The 27,470-nt window shown below is 40.8% G+C and overlaps 2 protein-coding genes across 4 annotated transcripts; one reads left to right on the top strand and one right to left on the bottom strand.

Annotated features, from left to right (window-relative positions):
* The first annotated feature begins 1,202 nt into the window (after positions 1 to 1,202).
* Positions 1,203 to 10,552, top strand: LOC109514405 (proline-rich protein 33-like). 2 transcript variants are annotated; one of them, XM_019867490.1, is made up of 3 exons: positions 1,203 to 1,313; positions 4,534 to 6,635; positions 9,008 to 10,552. In XM_019867490.1, exons 2-3 carry the CDS (start codon positions 6,579 to 6,581, stop codon positions 9,791 to 9,793), a joined length of 843 nt encoding a protein of 280 aa, XP_019723049.1. In that variant the 5' UTR covers positions 1,203 to 1,313; positions 4,534 to 6,578; the 3' UTR covers positions 9,794 to 10,552. The 2 variants fall into 2 exon arrangements, with proteins under 2 accessions (XP_019723049.1, XP_019723048.1); XM_019867489.1 differs by having other exon boundaries at positions 4,534 to 10,552.
* Positions 3,004 to 27,470, bottom strand: LOC109514406 (lymphocyte-specific protein 1-like). 2 transcript variants are annotated; one of them, XM_019867493.1, is made up of 14 exons: positions 27,218 to 27,469; positions 21,690 to 21,827; positions 20,241 to 20,499; positions 19,534 to 19,634; positions 18,796 to 18,985; positions 17,336 to 17,458; positions 16,452 to 16,475; positions 15,528 to 15,569; positions 15,396 to 15,427; positions 14,517 to 14,598; positions 14,237 to 14,368; positions 13,706 to 13,798; positions 12,431 to 12,533; positions 3,004 to 3,226 (listed from the first exon to the last, which is right to left on the bottom strand). In XM_019867493.1, exons 1-14 carry the CDS (start codon positions 27,274 to 27,276, stop codon positions 3,222 to 3,224), a joined length of 1,383 nt encoding a protein of 460 aa, XP_019723052.1. In that variant the 5' UTR covers positions 27,277 to 27,469; the 3' UTR covers positions 3,004 to 3,221. The 2 variants fall into 2 exon arrangements, with proteins under 2 accessions (XP_019723052.1, XP_019723053.1); XM_019867494.1 differs by lacking the exon at positions 13,706 to 13,798 and having other exon boundaries at positions 27,218 to 27,470.

Below are 27,470 nucleotides of genomic sequence, written 5' to 3'. Positions count from 1 at the left end.
GAACATGCAAACTCCACACAGGGAGGCCGGAGCTGGAATTGAACCCGGTACCTCTGCACTGTGAAGTCGACGTGCTAACCACTGGCTGGACTACCGGGCCTATATATATATATATATATATATATGTATATATGTATGTATAAGGGTGGCCCAGTAGAGCAGTGATTAGCACGTCGACTTCACAATGCAGAGGTACCAGGTTCTATTCCAGCTCCGGCCTGCCTGTGTGGAGTTTGCATGTTCTCCCCGGGCCGGCATGGGTTTTCTCCGGGTACTCCGGTTTCCTCCCACATTCCAAAGACATGCATGGTAGGCTGATTGAACACTCTAAATTGTCCCTAGGTGTGAGTGTGGGCATGGGTGGTTGTTCATCTCTGTGTGCCCTGCGATTGGCCGGCAAATGATTCAGGGTGTCCCCCGCCTACTGCCCGAAGACAGCTGGGATAGGCTCCAGCACCCCCCGCGACCCTCGTGAGGATTAATGAAAATGAATGAATGAATATATATATATAAATGTCTACTGCATTAAATGTCATGAAAAGCATTACCTTGATGATTCGTAAATACTAGTTTAGAACTACTACGACGGTCCCTAAAGCAGGTGGCCCAGCCAAAGAGAGCAATGAGGAGTGAAGGCCTTGGTGTGAGAGCTGACCAAGAAGCCGATGGTCGCTCCAGCCAAACAGTAAGGCATGGTGTTGGCAATGCAGGAGCTGTGGCCGTCATACGAAAAGCTTCTCTTTCCAAAAGGACAACAATCCTAATAACACAATTTAGATCACAAATGAGTGGCTTCAATCAGGTATTTAAATGTCCTTGAGTTGCCCACTCAGAGCCCAGACATGAACCAGATGCAACGAGATTCGAAACCTGAACCTCAGAACTGTGAGGCCAAAGTGCTAACCTTTAGGACGCTGTGCTACCCGTGATTTAAGCTTTTGTTTAATGCTGCCAGGCTGTACTCAGTCCTAAAATGGGCATACACTGTCCAATTTACTACAAGTGTTGTTTTTAATCTGTAACCCACGGCGTACTCGAGCGTGAAGATAATTGTCTTCCTCCAGGTGGGGTGGCTATTGGCTGCCTGTAGGGGCTGCACCTTGATCATGTCAGACAGCCTGGGGAAAAAAAAACAAAAAAACATGTTTGCCTCCAACATGAATTGGAGGCAAGTGTTTTATTTTTGGAGTACCCACTGCACAGCGACTCTCTCCTTAAGGCTCCAGTTCACTGGAGGATGAGACGGCCTAGTGGCACTCTGAGCCGGGATTAACAAGCAAAGAGCAGTTTGTCCCGACATCCTCTCACCTAAGGTAAACCGGTCAAACTGTGTTGCTTGATTGACAAGCCGGTGATATTTCGATGTATCCTTGTCTGGCCTGGTGCCAGATGCTTTCCTCCATGCAGCGCACTGCACTTGCTAGCAGCATGTGGGTAATTGGAAATCTTATATGCATGATACACATTATACAGGCGGTGCAAAAATAGGGAAGAAAAAAAAAAGATTTTATTTTCATTCTGCACAATGTTGTGCTTGAAAGTGAGTGAGAGCGAGTGCGTTCCAAAACATGTGCAACAGTCCGTGATATCTTCTTACTTTTTATGAAGTTGGTTTGGAACAAGACTTGAGTGTCTCTACCCCACCTGTAATATTGAGCTGTTCTCGTATGCAAAAGAAAGGCAACAAGTGTTTCTACCAGCGGGCGCACAGTATGTTCCTCAGATTGACAATATATCCACACTACACATATGATAAAAAGGGCTTGGTCTCCATTTTGTTTAATTGTGTTATTTAAAGATACATTCGCTGAGGTCATGGCACAGTCTTATCAGAGATGATCTTACACTTTGAGCTGCTTCGACGTAAGCCAAGACACCCAAGCACAGAGCCTTAAAAAGGGACTTCTCGTGTGTCCGCTTACTTCCTTGCCATTGGAGGTGCTTTGACAGCCCTAATTTATACTGACCGTCGATAGGCTAAGCGGTGTTCATTTATAAACATGGATATTATCTTCCCCTTTCAACTGTTGAGTACTTTTCATGAAAAACACATTTTAATGGTTTGCGCATTCACTCAAAGTCTGCGACTGTGACTCCAATAAACTTTCAGAGACACAAGTCCAAGCTTATAGAAGCTCTGGGAGGATTTTGTGCCTCGTATTGATTTCCAACAGACTGAGGTTGTTTCTGTGAGTGGAAGACATCACGCAGCAGGTGCTCACTGTCAGAATGTTTCCTCTTATTTCCCTCAGACTAAATTTAGACTGCAAACCCTTTCTAGTGTCAACGAAATACTGAAAGAAGGCAATTCCACTCATCTGGCCACGATGGTACATGATAAATAAAAGTCATTCTGTTCTCTGGCAAAGTAAAAAAAATAAAACCTCAGTCTAGCCATATGCAGTCATTGCCATACCGGGTGATATACTGCATGCTATGCTTTTTTTCCTTGAATGAAACCTAATCGCCTCGTAAAATAAATGTCTCGTTTTCTCATATAGTAGTTTCCAAAGTACTCCCTCATTGGCTAAAGGTCCCTGGCCCCCCTGCATGCGTGTAACTCTTTACCCTCATGTGCATGTGTCAGTTACTTTTATGTCACGCCAAGGTCATTCTCGGCTTTGACTGCCTCCTTGTAAGACTCTTTCCATAAGAAGCCTGTCAACAGTTGAATGCAGCCTTGCCATAAGCAACAGCTTTACGTGCCTTTCTATTTCTAATGGTAGTGCCTTTGGTCGAATGGCATCATCTTCGGGACCCAATTAAGACGTTCAAAATGTGTAAATGTGTCCTGATGAGAGCTCATATTCTAATTTAAGCGACAGATTTGGCTCGGAGACATGAAGCCATCTTATACAGTGTCAGAGCAGGCAGGAAGAATTCAGAGTAGAACATGATAGACATGAACATGACTTCTGCAGTCAAATACAAAGAAACAAATCAGAGCAATCACATGAGATTGAGAAAAAAAAATATTTTATTCAATTCCAAGAAAATGTGTTGATGAATACCTGTCTAATAAACAGCGGAGTGATAGTTTTTCCATTTTTTGCTCATAAGAGAAATAGGTGTTGACAGGGAACATTTTGAACATTTGAGTAAATTGGAAGTTTGAGTAAAACTGTTAAAATATACAGATGACTAAAATCACAATGATTACAGTTTTTGCAGTAAAACGTTTCTTTTGAAATCCAAATGGCATGTTCCGCTTCTGATTTTCTTCAGGCTGAAAAAAAGAGGAAAATATCGCACTTATTACTCAGCAAGATGAAACAATGAACATTGTGTAGATCATGGTGGAGATTTTCCCAAAGCGGAAAATATGTTGTATATAAAATGAACTAATTACTGAAAACGTTTTGATCAAAGAGAAATATTTGACACACATTTGTTTTTAAGTTAAAATAGATTTTGGTTTCAACCTTAACAAAATTCAATTAAAAGTGCAATTTTTAACCAAGTGAAACTGGAGAAGACTATCTTAAGATGTATTTGGAGCTGACGCTATTCATCCAGTCTCAGGCAAGGTAGCTTACTTGTCTTTCATATATTTGATACATTCCGTGTATTTGCTGTGGACTGAAAAGAGACAAGATCAAGTTTGTGAGGAACTGGCATCGCAAAAAGTTTGGATTCTTCATTCCTGTGATGCTTTTTCAGGCTTCCACTGCAGTTTTGGTTGTTTTTTTAGGGTTATTCTTTTCAGTCAGTTAGCAGGCAAAATGGGGAGTGTAAAACCTTAGACTTCTTGCATCCAAACTTCTTTGCTGTTTTGGCAGTGTATTTTGGGTCACTGCCTTGCTATAGGGGTGGCAAGTAAGTTTCCAAAGGAGCCTGATGAGAAAGTGTAGCGGTTGCCACACCATGCAAATCTCAATTTTGTTCAAATATTCGTTTGAAGTCTTGCTGCTGCTTTTCGAAGATATTGCAATATACTATATGTTGATATTTTAATCATGAAACAAAAATTACAGGCATCCAAAATAAAATTACATATAGATTCTACATACTGTATATTGTATTAAAATTATACCACAAAAAACATGACTTGTCTGCTGCAAACGCCCCCGCCCACCAAAAAAAAGCGGTAAAAAACAAACAAAAAAAAAATCTGTGAATAGATGAATCCACGAGTGGTGAACCAAGAATATGTGGGCGGTCCACTGTAGATCTTTTTTTTTCTACACACAACCCACAATAATGACAGTGTGAAAAAACTTTTTGGGGGATAGTTTTTGCAATTAAAAAAAAGAATAAATGAATACTCCAAAACTCATATGTGCATATATGGTAAAGTCAGTTGCAAATGATTTGGAAAGGCACACACTGGTCTATGTAAGGTTCCACAGTTGACAGTGTCAGAGCACAAACCCTGTCAGAGGAACTGTCCGTAAACCGCCGAGACAGGATTATCTTACGGCAAAGAGCTGCAGAAGGGTCCAAAAACATTGATGCCACTTCAAAGGTCCAAATGAGCACAATGACCCGCATCATCCATAAAAAAGTTTGATTTGATTTCTGTGTCTTTTACAGGACTTGATATGCTGATGCGCTGATGGAAGTTAGCAGCAGGTTTGAGTCTGGTCTTTCCCAGCAATATCCACCACCCTTACTGCCAAAACCTGCCAAAGACAATGTGAGACTTCAGCAACTAAAGAAGAGGAGAGTCAAGAGAAAGGGTAGTCTCTCTCAGACTCCTATTCCATTTCGTTCCTGCTTGTCACCAGTCAATGAAGCCAGCGCAGATCTCGAGTACAGTGACCTGTCCAGCCCACCACAGACACCAGATTCAGTCTGCACGGTGGAATCCTTGTGGTCCGCTTTCCCACTGGACTCCTTTGATCAATCTGTATCTGCATTTCCTCTTCTTGAAAGCAGCACCTCCAAGCAAATTGATGGCCTTCTGCCACAGTCCAACGAAAGACAGATTAAGCCTTCCAAAGAGCAGGTGGCACCACTCTACGAATGTTCCACATTTCTACTTGATGAACTGATTTCTGACACGATACCACCTACAAATTCAAACCCCATGCCAAGAATGAAAGAGGGTCCATCATCATCACATCAAGCTGCTTTCAATTCAGTGTCACCGAATTCCCCGAAGTCTGTCACAACAGTGGATCCTGTCACTGTGTCTGAGTCCAATCCGAAAATGTCAAGTCATAACCTGACACCGTCCTCAGCCAGCTTCAACTATGGCCCAGACCCAACAGCACTTTCTCAAATTGCAGATCTGCCTCATGATCCTTCTGCACCTTTATCAGTTTCAAAGGCACAAAAAGAACATTCTGCTTCCAACCATGTGGAAACAAACACTATTTCAAAAGAGTGTACTCTACTCCATACATCAAGGTCTTGGACCCCAAGACCTATCAGTAATGGTAAATTGGTAAGGCGGTTATCCCAAGAGACTCGGTGGGATGGCCGTAAACATTCAATTTATACATCAAAAGCAACCCTTAATGAGATCTCTAAGCCTCCTTCCCATCAAGACCTTTCAGAGATAAACCCAACCTACAAAGAAGAATCATTAGCAGTTTCGTACATGGAGAAGAAACCCGCAGAGGAAACAAAAGATCCAAAAACAATTGTGCCCTCAATTTTATACGGAAAACCCAAGACGACATCTTGCACACATTCAAGAGTATCCACTCACTCTTGTGAACTATCCAGAACCAATCCTGTTTTATCTGACACAAGTACAGCTTTGAACTCCTATCAAAATGGATTTGCTCCCTCAAATTCCATTGAGGTTCCTCGTAGTACAACGTGTGCTACTAAAAAACAAGTACAGCAGAATGTAATCAACAATCATGACAAAAAGCAAAATACCAATTATAAAGGGTGTGGTATCCGAAATACCTGTCGGAGTACTCTGAACTTAAGCTTTCCCACTGACACTCCCACTGAGATTTGGACATCAAATGGTACTAAGCCTGACTCTGCCCATAGAGAATCCGTTCCAAACTTGAAAACAGACCAAATTCCAGATCGAGAGGCTGCATATTTGCCAACGGTCCCATCATTTTCCTGTACTGCACCAAAGACTCAGACAGCATTGAAGTATCCACAGGAATTCACAAGCTTGGGCCACCTGTCACCCACCTATCATTGTCCAATTGTCGAGGTGCGCAAGTCTTTGTCATCACTACTGGAGAATCAAATGTCAAAACCACAATCAACATATTATGGACTTCAGTATGTTGCTCATGGTGGGATTCGGACTCTGACATCGTATCAAAGCCTTGTATCCCGTCGAATTCAGCGGACCTCTTTCACCAAAACACATTCAGCAGATGACGTTGGTGTCTCCAAATTTGAGTCAACAAAGCAACATAGTGGACATCAAAAGCGACCATCGTTGGAGAGTGAATCTTCAAATACTTTGCATCCACTTTCAACGCCAAAGGATTCGGAGCACCAGACAGAGCGGACTGTCAAAGATGTATTTGAGAAAAGTCGTGAAATCAAAACTCAGCATGGGGAAACACCTTTACTTGAAACATCTAGTTTGGAAAAAATAAGACCTGAGCTTCCCCTTGGCTTGATACAGAAGCATATGTGTCAGTCCACAAGTGATGTATCTACGCGAAAGGCCTCACACTCTGAGGTTCCAAAGCCTATTCCTAAAGCAGGTGAGGTACACACTCAGACTGTCAAAATATTTCCTGTGGAGGCGCCTTTAAATAGGACCCCATGCCAAAAAAATAGCAGCAGTTTCTTTGATGCAATCCCAAAGCTGGTGGAGGAAGATTCGATTCCGGAAACACACTGTATTCAAAAAGTGATAGATGTTGAGAAACATACAAAAAATGACAAAACATACATTCATGAAGCAGACAAGACTTTTGAAGAACCCAATGTCACAAAAACAAAGCAAAAGCTTGGCAAACGTGTAAGTGGTGCTGGCTTAATATCAGCCAATAACAGAAAGAATCTACCAGACACCAGGCCTTTTACCAAAGTGGAAAACAAAGCTTTGCAAAACAAAAGAGAGCAGTTTCAACAAAAAATGAAAGAAAGCACTGAATTTATTTTACACACCAATGCGAACATTGATGACAGTTTACCATCTGCCGTGGCCAGTACTAACACAATCCCCGAAAAAGCAAGCAGAGGCCGCCAATTTGAAACTGGAATTAAAAACCCAACTTTCACAACTAGAGATTCAAAGCTTCAACATGAGCTTATCCCAGCTTCTGCAAAATGTGGACACAATCACGCGCCCAGTGAGACAGCGGGCCACAAAATGTGTTTCCTTAGTGACAGTTGTGCTTTGAAAACAAGCACCAGCCCTGTAAATACTTTGTCAACCAATAACCCTCTGCTCGATACCAAGCTCCCTGGCATACCAATGATGACAACCAAATCCCTGAACATATTCCATTTGGAGAGAGACCACCAATCAAATATAGAAACTGTAAAGCTTCACAAAACAAGTGACAATGGGGTTCCAGATTCCAGATTGCTAAGTAACGTTAGCCATGAAGAAAATTGCAACGTTACCGCCAGCAAGGACTCAACAGACAGACCACGAGGATCTCTAACAATTCAAAATAACATTGCTAAAATTACTCTTGACCTGAGCAGAGCAAATGTGAAAGCACACAATTCTGCTGTGCCTTCTCTGCCAACCGATGGCATTGGTTTTATAGCCGGAAAATTATCAGGAGAGTCTCTTCCTACCATACCAGGTATGGCTAGAAATGAAAAAGCTACATTTACTGGTACCAAAAACACCTCCAATCTCTCAAATGTAAAAAGAATGCAGAACATGCTTGACAGTATCAGTAAACAACGCGGCACACCGTTTGTCGGATCACATGCTTTCAGCAGCAACGTGGTTGCCCCTCTGGAATTGGGTGGCCTTGAAAACCTCAAAGACAGAAGTGTTCCGCATCCAACTAAGTCAAACAAATCTAACATTAGTGGAAATCCTCTCACCACGGAGGTTATTTTAACAGACCCAATGGTAAGCGGTAAAGCATTATGTCATACAGCCCGCATCATAAGTCACGTGCCCTCGAGCCCTAAAATGAGGGGCGTGACTCCAAAAAGTTCTCCGCTAAGACCAGTAATTACAACAAAGCAAGCTGTGAATAAAGTAGCGAAAAAGATTGAAAATGGACCTCTTTTCGCACCATATGAGGAGACGACAATTCAAAATCCTGTGAAAAGTATTTTGAGTTCGAATGACTGTGTTACTGCAAACTTAATGAGTAACAACGTACAACGGAGTCAAAACCCCCGATCTGATGAAAAAGCTCAAACTTCTGTGGGTTTATCAGGCATTCAGACTAATGCGGAGAAGAACAGCCACTTTGCCAAAGAAGCGCGTGTAGCTGCTAAAACTGACATTCGTAATGTAAATATTAAAAACATTTCCCAGAGTGCCGTAAATATGCAAATTGCTGTGACTCTCTCGTTAACTAAAATCACTCAATCTGTTCCTACCTCGCTGAGCCCCACAGCGCCAACAAAATCTTTGGTTGTCCCACGAATCCCCTTGTTCCAAGACTCAAGATTGCGCAACACACCAAAACAAGCCTTTCATTCAATTTTTCCCAATTCCTATCATATTCTTGTGGGCAACGCCTCCTCTCAAGTAACTGCGCAAAATGAGAACATTTCTTTAAACACAGTTTCTACCACTGTTCAGGTCTCTGCTCAACCAGATTCCCAATCAAAAGCCATTCAAACAAAATTAGAGTTAAACATGGAAACCAAAAGCAGCTCTCCTTTCCCTCATTTGATTCGCAGTCCAAACACGGATCGATCTAAGCAGGTTGCAATATGCCCTTCTCCTGCCACTGTAGAAAGAAAGCCTTCTGTTGCACAGTCCCACAATCCAGTCCAGACAAACCTTTCGGCCAGTAAAGACCAGCATTTGACAGAGCAGCCAGTTGAGAGCAATTCCCCTGCAAAGCCAGCAACAGATACTGTCATGAAATCATCCAAAGTTGAAGCTGCTGTGATTGATTCTCCCACTCCTGCCTTTTTGCCTCAGGCCTCAGTGTCAGTCTCAACTCCATCCCCAAACAAAGGAATGTCACTGCTATCTCCGCAAATCACTGGACTCAAAGACGAGGATGTTTTGAAGATGAAGGCTACACCAGCAGTGGCGGAGAGACCAACAGTCGAATCCTCCGTGAAGTCAATGACATCACCTGCATCTTCAATTGCTGAGAGAAACACAGTTAGACCAGGAACATCTCGCTTACCTACTGAGCCAAAGGCAGCCCAGAAGCCAAAAGATCTTAAGGGCAAACTGAGTGGATGGACACGGCTCAAGAAACACGTGGTGGTTGAACCAGAGGAACCTGCCTTCCCAGATCCACCGGCCAAATCTCGGGATGAGTCCAGTGACCGCAAAAGCTCAGACGCTGATAGTAGGGAGAAGTTGTCAGCGGGTCAATGTGATGATAAAGACTTGGTCAAGAACAGTGAGAGTCCCAGGGCACTGAAAATGTGGGATGCCCTCCTCTTTCAGATGTTCTCGACCAAAGACCGAATCATGCAGCAGATCAACACAGCCAAAAAAGATTCCGAAAAGAAAAAGGCCTCCAAAGACGGCCAGTCAGAGGTCCCATCCTTCGTCAATCGCCTACCGGTTTTGCTGTACGGGCCTCGATTTGATGCTCGGAAATTAAAAGAGGCAGCAGAGAAGCCATTGACAAAAATAGCAGCAGTGTTTGAAAGGGGACTACTGAAGCGAAAATCTCGGGAGGATGATCACAAGGACTTCAATAGAATAGCCAGAGGATTTGGACCGGCTGAAACAAAAGAGCTGTAACTTGGACAGATGTGTCTGGGGTTGATTAATTAGTCTGTTGAATGATTCAAGAGGTCAAGGATTGTTTTTTGTTTTTTTTTAACCATGTGAGAGCACATTGATCTAAGGTGCACCATATGCTTTCAGTTCGAGTTTACACTTTTCATTTGCAAATTAAAAAAATGTCAAATCAAATGGCAAACACAACAGGAACCCTTTAAAATTTCAGATGTATTTATAGGTAAGTTCGATTAGTTGTATATAATTTGCAATGCTGCACCTTGGTATTTAAGGGTGTTCACTGCTGAGGTCTAAACCACTGTAACAAATTTGGATTTACATTCCAAAATCAACTTAGGTGACACATTTTTAAATACTGAATGATTCTGTAAGTTAGGCTTGGAGAGGAAATGTGTGTATGGAAGTCATTTTTGGCCAATCAAGCAAGCCAGGAAACCAAAGTACCGGTAGCTATATCAGACATAAGAAGTTGGGCAATCGAAATGTAACTGTGATTCAGTTGATAGCGTTGCCTGTTTTTTTTTTTTTTTGGCTTGGGGATGGTGACTGTAACAATGAAATAATAATGATGGAATGCTGGTTGGGTCTTAAGTATGGAGACAAAAATGAAAAGGAAGTGAAGAAAAGGCATTATTTAATAGTGCCAGTTTAGAGGTCATTTCTGTTGTGATCGTAAGAGTATGCAGAGCGTGGTTGTAAAGCTTTTGACTCTGAATTTCCCCCATACTGTCTTAAAATGAAAATCATCTTTATTATATGGGATTTAATTGGTGATGTCTGTGATTTTTCTTGCTCGCGATCACATCATTCACCAGACAGACGACATTGTGAAGGGCGACTCCCTTCATCTAGCTTTCTTCTCACACGTACATGCACGTCATGGTCTGTGACCAACTGTCTGTAGTCTCAAGCTTCACCAACAGAGGGGGCTAAACACAGCCGTGAAATCCTGATACCCATCTAAGTCTATGCAAACATCACGTTGTCAACGCTTGTTTATCCCTATAAGCTATCTTGAACCTCGTTTATCACACAGTTGTTACAATCTTGTGAAATCGGCTGGCAAAAAAAACCCAAAAAACCAAACAAACATGAATTGAAGTCAACATTACACTTTTTTTTTCATTTCTTTGAAACGAATTCTACTGCCAATTGTAATATGACCTTCTACTTGGATGAATGTTGCCTACGGTGCCAAACCGGAACGAGTCTGTGAGTGTGTAACTTGGCTGGTCAATTACAGCATCCCAAAAATAAATGAAAAACGACAACCAAGACCTACATAACAGAGAGGGCAGCTGACCCCAAGGCAAGTCCTGTAGTGGCTTGTGTTGGTAAAGCAAGTTACGAATAAGGACAGCGATTGAGCATCCACCTAAAAATGCTCATTTAAGACTGACATGAACAGGTTTCCCGATCTTAAGTGTATGTCATGTTTCTGCTTTTTGTGTGACACTTTTACAGCTGTACTTAAACTTCGGGAATTCCCGATGTACTGAGTTTATTTTAAGTTACTGATTCAATGACTCCTCGAAGGTACCTTTGATAATCCCGTTGGGATGGAGCACTTGACAGTTTACGAAAGGCAACAGGTTGGTGTGAAAGGCAAAAACACTCACTTTGGAACTGAAAATTCAGTCACATGATGGACCTTAATTAGTGTACAACAGGGGTTCCCATTACGTCGATAGCTCATGGATTAGTGAGGGGTGCAGAGGAAAAAAAAACAAACAACAACACAAAGATTTGTGTATCTCTGTGCATGTTAATAATATACTTTTGTGTTAATACACACCACACCCAAATCATCCTATCAGGCTCATGGATTAGTGAGGGGTGCAGAGGAAAAAAAACAAACAACAACACAAACATTTGTGTATCTCTGTGCATGTTAGTAATATACTTTTTGTGTTAATACACACCACACCCTAATCATCCTATCAGTCTCAATTTCAAAAAAAGTTAAAAAAAAAAAAATCAAATCAAATAAAGCACGTCACCTTTAACCTACGGTGGCGCGTGACCCACGTCACCGGAAATTGTGCTCAGCAGTCTGCAATTGCAGCTTACGATCAGAGCTGTTACGATGTAGCTTTTATTATAATTATAAGTCAAAGTTCATTTCGTGTACAATTCACTGATGGCACTGGCAAACAATGGCTATATGGAGTGCCAAGAAAAGCATTTTAAAACGGTATGCGTGAGCTACGATAGTTAAAAGCCTGAAAAAGTGCGTCGCATAGATCCGCATCAGGTCTCCCAGTAAGGTAGGCAGGAAATCCTTTTCACAAACTCATAAACTCTTGTGTCTACTTTATTTTTTTTTGTTTCGTTCATCTTATGTGCCGTTATGGCTGTTGCTCATCATGGCATGCCTGTGCAAGTGCGTGCGTATGCGATCACGGGAGGTTGATTGATCGAAAAGTAGATCTTAGGTCAAAAAAGTTTGGGCACCCCTGGTGTACAATGTACCTTGAGTAAGACAACAAAATCATTCAAGCAACACTGTGATTTATAGCTACTTTACCCAGAAAGGAAAAAAAATAATAATAATACCGCCCCGCAATAAGTCAGAGCAAATTTTTTAATTTTTCTTTGTAGAATGTCTTTTTGGTAGTTGCTGAACATCAAGCTTACCTGCCCAGTTTGCATCATCTCTAAGGCCGTCCTCATCAGAAACCTTCTCATACTTGCCGTGAGCCATCGCGACAAATTTATACATTTTACCGGCTGAGCATTCCTGAGTTCATTTTCAAAAAAGAAAAGAAAAAAAACACAGATTACACTTTAATTTAATTGCAATGTTTTTGACTTAATCCATCATCATTGATGCGAATGTCACGTCTAATGTCAAATTGCAGTTTCCATCGAAAACCTTCACATATTGAAGATGTTTTAGCACATATGAAACAACCAACAAGTGCTTGCTAAAAGCCGTACACAGGCAACCCAAATCGGTACCAACATATCCATCCATCCATCCATTTTCTAATCTGCTTATCCTAATGAGGGTCGCAGGCGTGCTGGAGCCTATCCCAGCTGTCTTCGGGCAGCAGGTGTGATACACCCTGAACTGGTTGCCAGCCAGTCGCGGGGAAAATATATTATTGTTTAATATAGTAGACTGTATATGTTATTATTTACGTAAACTTCAGTTCTATATGATACATTCTTTTGCACAGATATTAGTAGACTGTATATGTCATTATTTACGTAAACTTCAGTTCTATATGATACATTCTTTTGCACAGATATTTACTGGCCTAGGAAGTTTCAAAGTTTAAAATGCCTTTTTGAAGCAATGACTGAATGCATCATTTGATGTACCATATTTTCCGCACTGTAAGGCGCACCGAAAAGCATTTAATTTTCTCAAAAGCCAACAGTGCACCTTATAACCCAATGTGCCTTCTATATGGATCAATATTATGATATCTTGGACGTAGTATTTTAAATATTCTGTAAATTGCTTGGTTACAGCTGCTGCGGTTGCGAAAGCTCTATTTAAATAAAGCCGGATTGTATTGTTTTGTATTCCTTTAGCATCGCTCCATCTAGTGGATGCAAAACACAACCGCAGCCACTATTGACACTTCTATTCTATGCGCCTGATGATGCAGTTTTAAAATAGGCCATTCTCTTGTTTTATGTTGTCTTGAGAGGGAAGGAATTTCATCTGTGCTGTATGTTACACATACAGCACATTTGACAACAAAGTTGTATCCAATCCAATCCAATCATTGAAGGGGTACCTTATACTCCGAAGCGCCTTATAGTGCGGAAAATACGGTAATTATGAAGATTTTTATGCTGCACCTTAATAAAGTTGATATATAATATATATATATAAAAACTAATTCATTGAATGTACCGCATTAATGCATTTCATCCATCAACACGAAAACCACATACCTTGGTATCCCTCCCCGAAGAAGCGAGAGAAACTATATCACTGTAGCCCTCCCACACATTTTTCTTGCTTAAAACTACACCAGGTTTTATTTCCTGAAAATAAAAAGACAAAATATTAAGTCCTTGCTGGGCTGAAAGCTATCTGATGGCTTAATTGGCTGAAACAGACACACAATTCTTGCGCTGATTTATGATGACATTGGAGAGGTTGGTTATAATGAACAAAGTTCAGCACAAAAATAAGCGGAATGAAGATCTTTGTAACGGAATATACAGATATAACTACAGATATTGTGAAAGAAGACGCAAAAATTAACATCATCAGGGATTGACCTTTCACTTCGCTATGACGCACCTCTTTTTAACTGCAGTTGCTAAGTCTGTTTGACTTTCAGCACCAACATACACTTCTATACTCTTGCATTCGCTGGTGTGTGTGTGTGTGTGTGTGTGTGTGTGCGTGTGTGTGTGTGTGTGTGTGTGTGTGTGTGTGTGTGTGTATCATGTTACACCAGTCAGATATTGACTGACCTTTGGTGGTGTGTTTGCGAGTGTGTTTTGGTTCCATGCCACTCCAGCCTCAAAAAGATTCTTTTTGTGAGCGATGGGACTCATTGCATCCACCAAGACTGGACTCGCTGGTTTGCTTTCCTTTGTGGAAACCTGGAAAAAAAAAATGTAATTGCTATTTGTAAAGTTACCCGAAAAAAGTGGGATTTTACACAGCCAACCAAATGGTAGTCGATTATCTGAAAACAAAGTTTACATCTCAAATTGGTTTTGGTGTATTTAAAGTATTAGCATGTGTTACCTCAAGAGCATGCGTATACTGCTGTAGTTTCTTGTCGATCTTGGAAACACAAAGGGGTTGTGGAATCTTCTGGCTGTTGGAGCTTTGACACAAAGAGGAAACACCGATCATATGCTGAAAAGAAATCCTTTGGATCCTTTGGATTTATTCAACTCGGACATGTGCATCGGTTTTACATGATTAAAATGTGTTCAATAATGTAGAAAAATACGTCAGTTAACACTTTTTAATCATGTGCAACCGAAAAATAAGTACTTTTTTTCAGTGTATTTGTTTTGTCTTAAAAATCAAATATTTTATGTGTGTGCAGGAATAAAAACACGAAGCGGGGACAAAGGACACCATATTTGTCGTTGTCTATAGGGTTGCGACGGAAAAAGTCCCAATACTTTCTTTGGGACTTTAGCGAAGCAATTTTCTAAATTGGTTGGACCGTTAGTGAACTACAATATTATTGAAGCTTGTAAATTGGGAGTGTAACAAAAAAACATTTTGAACCGTAAAATCTTTTTTTGCTCGATAGATAGGTGAAAGTGCATCAAATCGAACTGAATCGTATCGCTCCACTTTGAAACGTATCGAGATACTTATTGAATCGTCTTTTGTTGGAGTGATATACCTTAAGAGGTAATGACACAATTTCAGTCCTGACAAGTTCATACAAATGTCTGTAAAATCACAACAAAAAAAGTCAATCATACCCTTTACAACTGAGCCGTAGCCGCCATATTGAATCAAATCGTAATCCCGCTGAGTCGCACCGAATCGAATCATTCCACTTTTAAATCGTAAAACAGGGTGAACGCAGCTAACAAGGCTGAAGGCAATACTCATAAATTTTTGGGGGTGACCCCTGCTCTAGGATTACACAGAACCCACCTCTTTCTCAGAGATTCCGTTCGCTCTGTGATCTGAAAAACACATTTTGTGAAAATGAGGAAAATAAAATAACGAGCACCGAATGCTAACAGAGACTTGCAACCTCTGAACAGTCATTTGATGCCAACTTACCACACATTTACCATCTGCTGGTATTCTGCTCTTCACCTCATCCTACAAAGAGAAACATTGTGCTGAGATGCATGTCAATGCTCGTCTCTTTTACACTATTTGTCTTTGTTATGGTGGCAAATCGGGTGGCGCCTCTGTGCATATCCTGACACTTTGGCTTATACCTTGTTGTTGGACCTTTTGATTCCTTTATAGCATTTGTAGCACCATTTCAATAATTATTGGGTAATCAGATGTCAGCATAACACTTCTTGACTGAGCTGAAGTGCATCGAAGGTGAACGCCGCGCTGCAGATCATCGCTCGGGTTTGTATTTGGATTTAGGACTTTATGTATGAATGTGCATGTACTTTGGGTTGTAACAGTGCTGAAATGTTACATTTCTTTTGTGACAAAACTAACTATGCTATGACAACTTTTTAACTCCACCGTGTTTACAAAGAGGAAGAAAAAGAAAGAAAATGACTTTAGCAGCACCATGCTAGCCCACAGGTTTGATGTCGTCTTTCTGCCAGACACGGAACACGAGTGAAATAACATTTTCCTCCATTTCCTCCATTTGCAACGAGACAGAATTCTATTTCAGATATGTTATATATTTAGGTTATGCTTAATGTGAATTAGGAAAGAGAGTTCCAAATTGCGATTACGAACTAGCCAACATCTGGTTTCATAAGTAACATGTTTACAAGATTCTGTAAATCTCTTTCGGTCCTCACATCTGAACAAACTGCTGAGCAGGATGCTTGAGCAATTCAAGATGCTGTCATGTGCCTGGAGGGTGACTTCACCACAAAATGCAGTTTACTTATAAAACGTGATTGTGTTGGGTTCTTTTGAAAGTGTTAAAATCAGGTCCATTCACAATGATCCACCATCTTCATCACACATCATCAACAACATGAAGGAGGACAAGCGACTTACTGGGTAAAACTGAATGAGGAGTTTCTGTTGGAAGAAAGAGCATGAGGGAAATGTTTGGTGACAGTTAACATGAACATAGACAGCAACAGTTGATTAAATTAACTGCCCTATACAAAGATATATCACACGTGACAAAAATAATTTGAACTACTAACATGAATTGACTTCTGTTGTCAAGAACCTTTGTTATGTCGGATGTTTGTAAACAATGTTAAATGCATGACAATGATTGTAAAGGGTCCTTGGGTGTCTTGAAAGGCGCTTGTTCCCCTGCGATTGTCTTCAATGCTGAGATGATTTCTTCTTCTGAAGCATTGTAAAATTATTATTATTATTATTATTATTATTATTATAATAGGATGCAGTTTCATCTTTGTCCTCTACTGTTACCATATTCAAAATTTACCCAACAGCAAAAAAAGCGAACTTTGGTCCAGTTTAATTTGATCATTCAATTTAACTGGAACATAATTTGCCAACCAAGATCGTGCAATCAATTATAGAGACTTAGACTTAAAGGTTAATCAAGCAAGTGACAAAGACAATGATTTTATGGCTTAACACTGGAGTCGCCCCCTGCTGACCAAATAAGTCACAGTTGAGCAGTTCTCAGGTTGAGGGTTTGTCCAGTTCTAAGGCATGGCAACATGCTGAAACTAAATTGATGCCAGCCTTATTATAGATGAATCATTTGCGACCTAACACAGATATGTGATTGAGGTAAAGGAGAATCCCTTCTTTGTGAGAAGCTAATCACCTCACACCCAGTCTTATTTTCAGTTGCTGCTGTAGTGACCACTTGTAACCACCAGGAGTCCCACCCTTGACTTGTCTTTGAAGTTCTTTTGGAATCTACACGACAGTGTTTTCACTCTTCCCCATACCTTGAATGTTGGGCTCATGGCTCCATAGCAGTTTAATGTCTCATCTTCATCACTGCTGTATAGAGAAAGGCCAGCCCGACGGATTTTATCATCATCACTCCTGCATCCTTCTTCCTTTGACCTCTACAACAAATCCCCCAGCATACAAAACTCATCAATTTCCATTCAAAAGGTTACATTGTTGAATCGTAGCTTCAATTGTTTGACATGTTTTTACTCTTTTGTGTGTTCATTCATGCCCTCTGCCATTATTTTCAGTTTCACTGATGTGCTCCTTCATTTTTTTAAGGACAACATCAAAATGAATGCACTTGTATCCACCCCTCATTCACCATTCCCACACAGGGCACCACTTGTATTGCACAATTTGCGCTGCACATCTTTGCATTTACCTTTTAACTCATTAAATCCCAGCCATTTTCACTGGAGCAACCCCCTCAATCCCAGCGTTTTACTGGATTTTGACTGATCTTGCAAGGCCCACGAATATTTGGTTCGAATGCTATATAAACATGGAGCCTACCAGAATAAAGTTTAGACTCTCTTCTTTCAGCAGAAAAAAAATTTTGTTTCTATCTCTTTCCATTCTTCAGCAATCGTCATTACAAACTGGCTAAGTTTCATGAAAATGACGATTCCTGGGCAAAAAACGGAGAAAAAGAGCTTTTGTAAAAGCATGCATTTCAAGCACATGAGGCACCACTGCCACCTACTAGTAACTTTTTTATATGACTTACAATTCTCATTCACAGATTGCATCAGACCCTCCTCCTCTCTGACGCAAAAAAAAAACTTAGACATACAAGTACGTCCTTGGTAGGCGGGGCCTAATTTTAAAAAGACGTACAAGTATGTCTTGTGGAATTAAAGCGTTAAATATGTCTCAAAATGTGTTAATGTTTCATAATGCGATTCCAAACTTTGCGCTAAAGCCCAATGATAAGTTGAAAACAAGCATTTCAAGTTGACCATTAAAGGGAGAGTGTAGAGAATGTAGTGCTATCTGGTGGTGAACTACTAGAATGCACCACGGGGGAATTTAGAGCGCTCCATCAACCTATAATGAATGTTTATGGGATGGGAGGAAACCTGACGAGCCGGTGGAAACCCACGCAGGCAGGCATGCGGAGAACATGCAAACTCTACACAGGAAGGCCGGAGTCTAGAATCAAACCCTGACGTGCTAACCAGTCGATCACTGTGCCGTGGAGTGGTTAACATGTATGGACCATGTATTAGGAATTTGCCACGCATCAGAATCTTAAGAGTTGAGAAAGCAATAATAAGTAGAATTGCCCTCTTGTGTCCTGCCTGTCATGACATATATGTAATGTCTGTTGAATGTCATCTAAACTCATATACATTTGGGAATTTATATATAGGTCTCTCAGTGCTAAGAGAATTGAAAGTTAACACAAGCAGTAGTCACATTTATAGTCAAGTGATTTTTAAAAACTGGCCTCTTCTGTCAGCTTCTGGTTTCCCTCAAACTCTGAGAGCCTTTTCTTGATCTCTTCACGTGTGACGTCGAGATCCTCTGCCTCATGATCAACTTCATATGTTGCTCTGTTTCCCGAGCATGATCTCCACTCCTTCTGCAAAGTCTGCTGCACCCTTTCTTCCTCTTGCTTCGCCAGGCACACCCCTTTGCTGTTACGGAAAATAAAAATAATGAAAAAAAATAGGGTTTACTTCAAGTGAAATGCACTTTTCACTTTACTGTCTCAGACTTGAGCTACTCGCATAATGCAAGGCGATTTATACATTATATGTTCATAAATCTTCAAGAGTGTCTTCAGGATTTTTTTTCACAATTACTTTCAGTATATTAGTGGGATTTTTTCAGTGTTATATGATTCTTATGCATGCCAAATAATACCATAAGACAATAAGACCATAAGTTAATTGAAAATTCTTGATTGTAGATGGCTGGTATATGCCACCTGCCAGTTATTGGATTTCCTTCAATGTGCGAGTGGTTAAAAAGATAAATAGTTGCTGAGAAGTTGGCGTAATTGAAGTTTCGTCAACATCACACCTTGAAATGTTTGCAAAAAAACAAAAAGGGCTTCCATTTGTCAAGAGTCAAGAAGAACAAACCTGCGCGAGTAGAAGCAGAGGAATACTTTCAGTCAATTGTATGAGTACATTTACATAACTGAGGCTAAAGCTATAATGAATGTAGAATGCATTGTAACCTGATCCTTTCTGTCGCTAAGTCCAGCATTGTGTCTGCTTGCGGGTCGCTGGCCTGCTGTTGTCTTGGATCATTTGACAGAAACAGCTTGACTTCTTTTTTCTAAAATTAAAGAGAAAGTCAGTTAAATGTGAGTTCTGTCAAAAATGTATTAAACGTGCACTGTAAACTCAGGCGAAAAAAAGTGGAATAACTGAGAGGTAAAGGAGACAGCACAAGGAGTAAAGTGTCAGGGGTGAACTTTATGTGGACATGATGGTATACAAAATCCAAAAGATACTACTAATGACACAGTGTGTGTGTGTGAGAGAGAGAGAGAGAGAGAGAGAGAGAGAGAGAGAGAGAGAGAGAGAACTCTGCAATTTTGTATGGTTTGAAGATGGTAGCAACAACCAGAAGACCTCAGAAATAGATTGAGGTGGTTGAGGTAAAAATACGAATGGACAAGGTCAAGAATGAGTTTATCAAATGACACAGACTGGAAGCTTTGGAGACAAAACCAGAGAGGGGCCACAATGAGATGGTTGGTATACATTCAGAGTAGGAACACTCGATATATTGGTAAAATGATGCTGAAAATTGAAACTCGAGGAAAAATTAAGACCAAAGATGAGATTTATGGATGTTGTTAGGGAAGACTTACAATTTTCTGAAGTTAGGGCAGAAGAGAAAATGAAAGAAGAAGGTGGATTCAGGAGGGCCGCATACCCCCAGTGGAGGGCTTCTTGTACATTGCAGGGCATGGCTCCTTTGTGTCGGCTGCCATTCCGCCTGCTCTTCATCATCCTGTTGTTTCTTGTTATTTCTGCCTGCCTTCCACTGCATTGATGAAGGTTCTTGTGCCTTGGCCCTGACGTGCTCAAGATCATTACGATTTTCCAATCTGTGCAACCTGTGGCTCCAGTCACTGAACCCCTCATCCTCCTCCTGCACAAAGCAACCACGAGGATGCAGCTCTTCGTCTGACCTGTGGAACGGCAGTGAAAAAAAAACAAAGCCCTTAAATCGAACTGTTGTTTTTTTGTTTTTTTTTAAGTGTAGGGGCAGCATATCCTTTATTCACAGTGATTTGATACCAATTTAAATGAATTTTAATTTCTTAATGTTTGAAGGTAATTCTTTGGCGAATGTCTTCTGTCGCAAAATTTGAACGCGGCACCGACTGATCAAAATAAATACAAATATCTAAAATGACTAGTTCAGTGACTGAGAGGATTTGGGTTTTTTTTTTTCTTTGTCATTCTGACTGTACATTGCCCTTTGAGCACATAGATTGTTTGGGATCATAGATATCCACAACTTAATTCACATTTACTGGTGCAAAACAGTTTGAAATTTCATTGGTTAAAAGCAGCACCTTAAAATCTGGTCTGACGTTGAACGACCTCCCACCATCATTGGAATCGGGTTTGTACATTCCATGCAGCCCTACCAGTCTAAGCACAGCCTTCTAATGAATATTGCATTTGTTTTGAGTTGAGCAGTATAATCCACCCATTTTTGTCCGCCTCCGGGGGCGGCCATTTTGCCAATTGCTGTCGACTGAAAATGACATCAGTTATTCTGCCAACCTCTGAGATGGCGAAAAATGGGTGGATTTTGCTGCTGAAGTCATATTCCACAAATGCAACATTAATTAGAATCGGGCAGCTGCTTATTGATTTTGGGCCATCCTTATTTTCAAACTTGACCAAAACATCTCGCGGCTGGGTTAAACCCATTTGAGAGCCTGATCCGGCCCGTGGGCATCACGTTTGACATCCTTCATCTGGTATTGGATGATGTTCTCTGAGGGAAGCGGAGGTTTGGAATAAAAATATCAAATTGAATCATCTACAATTGGTAGCACACAAATATCACTTGGGACTGGCAGGCCATATTCTAGGACTAGATCTAAGGTATATCCATGCATATGTATCAGTCCAGAAACAAATTGTATAATATTAAAACATATGTGATATTTATAAAGTTGTTGACCGGTGGCTGGTTCAAATCACCAATAATCTTTCGTTGTGCAAAATAAATCCGGATAAAAAGTCAGCAAACTCAGAGTTATCATTTTATTAAGGTGGAAGATTAAGTTTACAGCCACTGAAGGATTATTACTTATGAAAAAAGGTGTGATTCAAAGAGAAAATAAGATGCAACCAGCCTTACACTCCTGAAGATGTTGACCTATTTTGCTGGTGAGGCACCGACAGAGTGGTCTGTTCTTCTCGCTGCCTCTCCCTGGTTCTCCTCCTGCGTTCTCGCTCCACCTCCTCTGCATCCTCAAGGCTCCGCTGTACCGTCACCCTGCACAAAGCAGGGGACAATTGCATCATGAACAATGTTTGTTTTGAACCTCTTGAGAACATTTCCAGATCAACAACTCATATAAGGGATTATTTGTGACCTGTGGCCACCGCCGCCAGCCAATTTTGCTCCGGCGGCACACGTCCTGCGGCTGACACCCGACCCTCGCCTTGTGTGGGCCCCCACCTGGCCGACCTCCTGACTGGGCCAGCAAAGCAACTGGCGTCTGGCGTCCCCAATGTGCGGACCGTGTTCCCACTTTGAGACCCCCTTCCTCCTACCTACTTCTTGGGCCTTTTTTATTTTTTGCTTGTTTAAGGAAATCTGGGATCCATCCCTTAAGGGTGGGGGGTTGTACTGTAATGGCCTGTTTTTGTTGATTTTGGTGATGTCGTGTTTTCCTTTTAGCCCCTTTTTTCCATGTCTGTTTCGTTAGGTTGTTGTGTCCACCTGTTGTCATCAGTCCAGTCCGTTGTGTCGTCCAATCAGCTCCCTCAACCACTTGCCTTGTCCAGGTGTTCCTCATCATCAGTTTGTATTGAATTCTCCACTTTCTATCAGTCTTTGTTGGATCATTGTCGCCGTCACTGATACTTGTCACTTCTTGTTGCCTGGCAGGTGAACCCCACACAGAAAGGCCTGGCAGAGTTTCAGACATAGACCCTGTGATACAAGTGTAAACACCTCATCAATTTCCCTCACGAGATGAAACACTCACAGCTGAAAATGACGGCTTTGTTTGGAATGCAAGTTGCAGATGTTTAGTACATCCTTTTTACAAGCTAATGAAATGTCAAAAGAACAAACTGAAAGAGGGAGATGATGTTTAGCGGGAGCTTGTTGCACAATGGAAGCTATGTGACCATGGACAAAACTTTAGAATTCAGTTCAGCTTATGACTCATTCATCAGTGTCAAGGCACACCATTTTTGTAGCTGCTCTGTGGGCAGCCTGGAGACATCACTAGCTCTCACTACCTCAGCGGAGCTGGCCACATCATCAAGGACCCCACTGATGCCAGTAACTACGTATTCAAGCTGTTGCACTCAGGCTGTTGCGAGAGGCCCACAAAGGCGGGTCGAACAGACTGAGAGGGATCTTCTTTCCCGTAGCTACTGTATCACGACAATGAACTCAAAATTGTAACCAAGAGCTTTTCAAAGAACTGTCTATCATCAACCAGACCTGCAGTAATTGCTGATCTGCTGTGTCATACCGTATTGGCCCGAATATAAGACAGTGTTTTTTTGAATTGAAATAAGACTGAAAAATTGGGGCCGTCTTATATTCGGGGTCTAGACGTTATACCCAATCACGACGATAGATGGCGCCAGATATCATTGAAGCGAATGCTGAATTTGACTCCCCAGGCCAAAGTGAACCCCTGTCACGAAGAATAATAATAAAAATAGCGGTAGCACAAAGAAGAAAAATCAAAAATAGCGGTAAGAAAGAAAAGAGAAGAAAATAATAGAAGAGATAACACAAAATGGAGAAACGTAGCAACAATCTGGAGAAAAGTGGTTCGAAGATCGGCCAGGTTAACCGGCAGCTGAGGAGAAGTTATGATGTCATTTACATTTCAAAAACCAGAAGCTATTCATTTACAAATGTGATTGCACTTTAGTTTACATATTTAAATGCTCAGATATTATGATTTGAATGAGGCAAAATAACATGCTTTTTCTCTCAAATATATTGTTAGAATCATTTGTTGATGTACTGTAATTATTTTCTGTATAAAAATTAATTTGGTGTTCAAAAAGTCTTTTTTCCAACTTGAGTCTTGAAAAAGAGGGGGTCGTCTTATAATCAGGGCCGTCTTATATTCGGGCCAATACGGTACATTCTTTGATTTTAATTTAATTACATTATTGGTCATTTCTTTTTCTCCGTAATGTATTGAAAACGATTTGCTTGGCTTATTTCATGACAACACACTGATCCTTTTTTTGCATACACTGTACAATGTGTACATTTTATTTGGGGTGGGGTGGGGGTTAATGCTACAAACCCATTTTCTGTGTTTGTTTACCGAACACTACAAATTTAATCTGTTGACTTTAAACTTTGACACAGTATTACCAGTCTTTGTGAGCTGCTTGTGCTCTGGCGCTGGATTTGTTCACATTCTATACATCTCCTGGGGGCGAGCTAACCCATTAAACCTAGCGACACCCCTGCCCTGATCTATTCAAGGCCTTTCCTCAAACCTGTACATTTTCCCAAAATGGCAACACTCTAGATCAGTCAAACAAAATTTAGAATGGATGAAATCATTGATAAACCATTTCCTACATGGTAACTTAATCAGCTCCCACTGGCGCAGTCCCTGGTGAGCCAAATGAGTCAAACATACTGTGGTCATTATGCTGGGAGGTGACCTAGATAGTATGATTGAATTGAACAGAGCTGCAAGTGGAGGCCATATTTTTAACAGGCGTGAGTTCACTGCAAGTTAATTTGATGCCTGTCAGCACTGTTGTTGCAAAGGCAGCAGAAAAGAGTTCAACCTCTGATTGGACTGTCTGGTGCTCATTATTTAGTCAATAGAAGAAAGGGAAATTTTGGCACTGAGTAGGATTTACAATAGGTTTGGGTCTATGTCAAGCAAAAAGGCATTGATTTGAATGAATATCTGGCCAAAGATCTCTTCAAACGGGCGCCAGTAAAAACCTGGTTATTCTTCTGACCGTGTGGGTTAAATTCTCATCCAGTGGTGTAAATGAGAGCATGAATGATTCTTGCTTCCACCCTGGACTGGTTACCAGTCAATCACAGGAACCCATAGAAATAGAAAAAAAACATTCCCACTCATATTCCTGATGTCACTGAGTGAAAACAAACCGCACTTGCTGTACAAGTCAGATGAGTGCCCCATTATCAGTCATTGATTCTGGGAAATAATGGACAAAGAAGAAAAATGCAATGCACACCACTTTTAGTCTTCAAGTGAAGCGACTCAACTTGAATGCCGACATTTAAAGAGAAAAGTTAGAAAAACTGATTTGGGTAGAAGGCAGATAACCTTCAGTTAAACCACTCCAGATGGTTGCAACATTACGTTCCTTGCTTCAAGAAGAAGCTAATCCCTGACTGTAGCCACTACAAGAAGTACAATTTATGAAGCTGAAAAACCTAAATGAGAACTGAGTAAATAGGGTATTAATCGCGGTGATATGCTTCACAATTTCCACCATGAATGCACTCATGAAACAGAGAGGCTATAGTGTCGTCTTCTTGCGAGGCCTTGTTTAATTGAATCCATGAACCCAAGAGAGGCCGGAATCTCACGTTTTACAAGAAGAATGTTGTGACCACTACTTAAAATTAAGCAAAATGTCAACATAGACTGTACAATAGAAAATATTTTGTGCGAGTGTGTCTCATGCGGTGGTGTGGGGGTGGACGTTGAGTGCAGCTGAGCAGGAGGGAGTTCAGAGATTCTGCCAGATGATGTCATTGCCATAAGGGAAATTGCAACTATAAAAGACGCCATTGAGCCGAGAACAGAGTGAAGTCACACACATTTTCCACCAAAAAGTGAGGATACGAAAACCTCACTGATAATGAAAACCATAGGGCCTGTTTTTATAATAGAGTGCCCATCAAACACAATAAACGAGCAAGAAGTCTGGACTTAAGCTGTGCAATAGTTGAAAAAAACCTTGAAGATAATAGAGCATTGATTAATGCAAGTATTGTAGTGCATTGATGTTTGGTTAATCTTTCTTCTAGGCAACTGTTGCAGGATTCTAATGGGCAAAGCAGTCCCTCTCTGCATTTTGCACCAATTTTCATGACTTCAACTATCAAGCCAACCATCCATTTTCCTTATCGTTGTCCCCATTCATGCACAGTGCAGAAACGTATCCCAGCTGACTTTGGGTGACTGGATTGGTTACCCGACTGTCGCAGGGCAAATAATTATGCACAATCATTCACACTCACATTTACGACAGCGAACATCTGAAGAGTCATTTATTAAACAGACATGCATGGTATTGGGCTGCGGGAGTTGACCGGATTTCATCTATCAAAATGGTGTCCCTGAGTAGCACTGACCTGCAAACATCAACCATCGAAGGCAGGGGTCGGCAACGCGCGGCTCCTGAGCCGCCTGCGGCTCTTTCATTCTTATATTGCAGCTCTGTGTGGCTCGGGAAAATAAATTATAAGTGTCCGATTAAAGTGTATGTTATTTGTCGAAAAAAACGTTCTGTTATGTTCACTGACTGTACACAAGGTGGCAGTGTTGCTATAAAAATACTGTCGAGATGATAAAGGAAGGAGAGGAGCTCTGTAATGGTGGCTATAGTGAGTTGTATGAACTAGTGTTGTGCTGTTAATAGCCTGTTAAGAAAATGCAGTGTTTGGCTACAGTCTTTCTTCAGACTTTGTACAATTACGGTGATCAGGCAGATTTTATGGGCGGCATGCGCAAAAGACCAGCGACACCAAAACTGCACAATATCTGAACAAGGTCTCTTACAATTTACAGCTACAATTAAACAAACCAACAAACGTTTGTTGGTTTGTTTAACCCTTTAATGCACCCTGTAACCTGATAACACGATTAGCTGTCCACTGTAGTAAACGCCGTCCCTGAAAGGGTTAATTGTTTTTGTAAATTGTAAGACTATTGTGATCTCGAAATGTTTGAGTAAAATTCTTTACATATTGTATTATTTTTCATTTTTTGTTGCTCAAAATATACGTCACACTCTCCGGCAGCCCGGCAAGTGTAATCTATCTACTGTATATCTGTTATATATATATATATATATATATATATTTTTTCTTTTTTTTAGGCTAACATCCTCATTTCAAAATGTGTTTGCGGCTCCCAGCGTTGTCTTGGGTCAAAATGTCTCTTTGAGTGTCAAAGGTTGCCGACCCCTGGTCTAAGTGATCATCTGTAGCCTTGCATCACATTCTCATGTTGTAATTTTCTTGTTTACAAATAGCAACACGTGATAATGTTCATTAGTCTCCGTTCATGCTTGGATTTTATATTGTTCAATGACACGCACAAACCGCAAAATGAAGCACACCTTTTAGTTCATTGAGCTGATGAATAGCTGCAATATAAATAATAATAATTTGAAATTCCCTTGTCTTAGCCGAGAACAAAAACATGATTTGGTAATGTATGTCGTCAGATCCCAATGTCATTCATTCTCAAATTTTATGTAAGAAAAAAAAAAAAAGAACGCACTGTATTAAACACCACATTAAATGACATTTGTATCAATAAGACACATGTAGCTTATGCAAATAATTTTGTAAAACAAAGCAGAGGTGATTGAAAATGATAGCACTACACGGTACTTTAAATAATGCTTTAAAAATGACCTGCTAACAGCACAAACAACATATATTTTTCTCACTGTATGAGGTTTTCCAGGAGCTGTCTGCTGGAGCTTCTTCTTCTGATGGACTCAGACATGGTGGACTGGACCCGTTCTTTGTCCTGATATTATTGTAGCCTCCAGCTTATTTCCAGGTTCAGGTTCAGGAATTTTATCCCTACAGTTGCTCCTTTCGTCCTTCACTCAACTCTGTATCTGTAGCCCATCATATCAGGTCTTTATGTTCAGCAAAAGTTCACCCCTCCCTCTCTGAGGTTTCCATCCAAGTGTT

Source organism: Hippocampus comes, unplaced genomic scaffold, assembly GCF_001891065.2.
Source record: "Hippocampus comes isolate QL1 unplaced genomic scaffold, H_comes_QL1_v1.1 scaffold2, whole genome shotgun sequence".
Lineage (NCBI taxonomy): Eukaryota > Metazoa > Chordata > Actinopteri > Syngnathiformes > Syngnathidae > Hippocampus > Hippocampus comes.
Note: the sequence above shows the minus strand (reverse complement) of the source record. Positions and strands in the feature narration are given on the sequence as shown.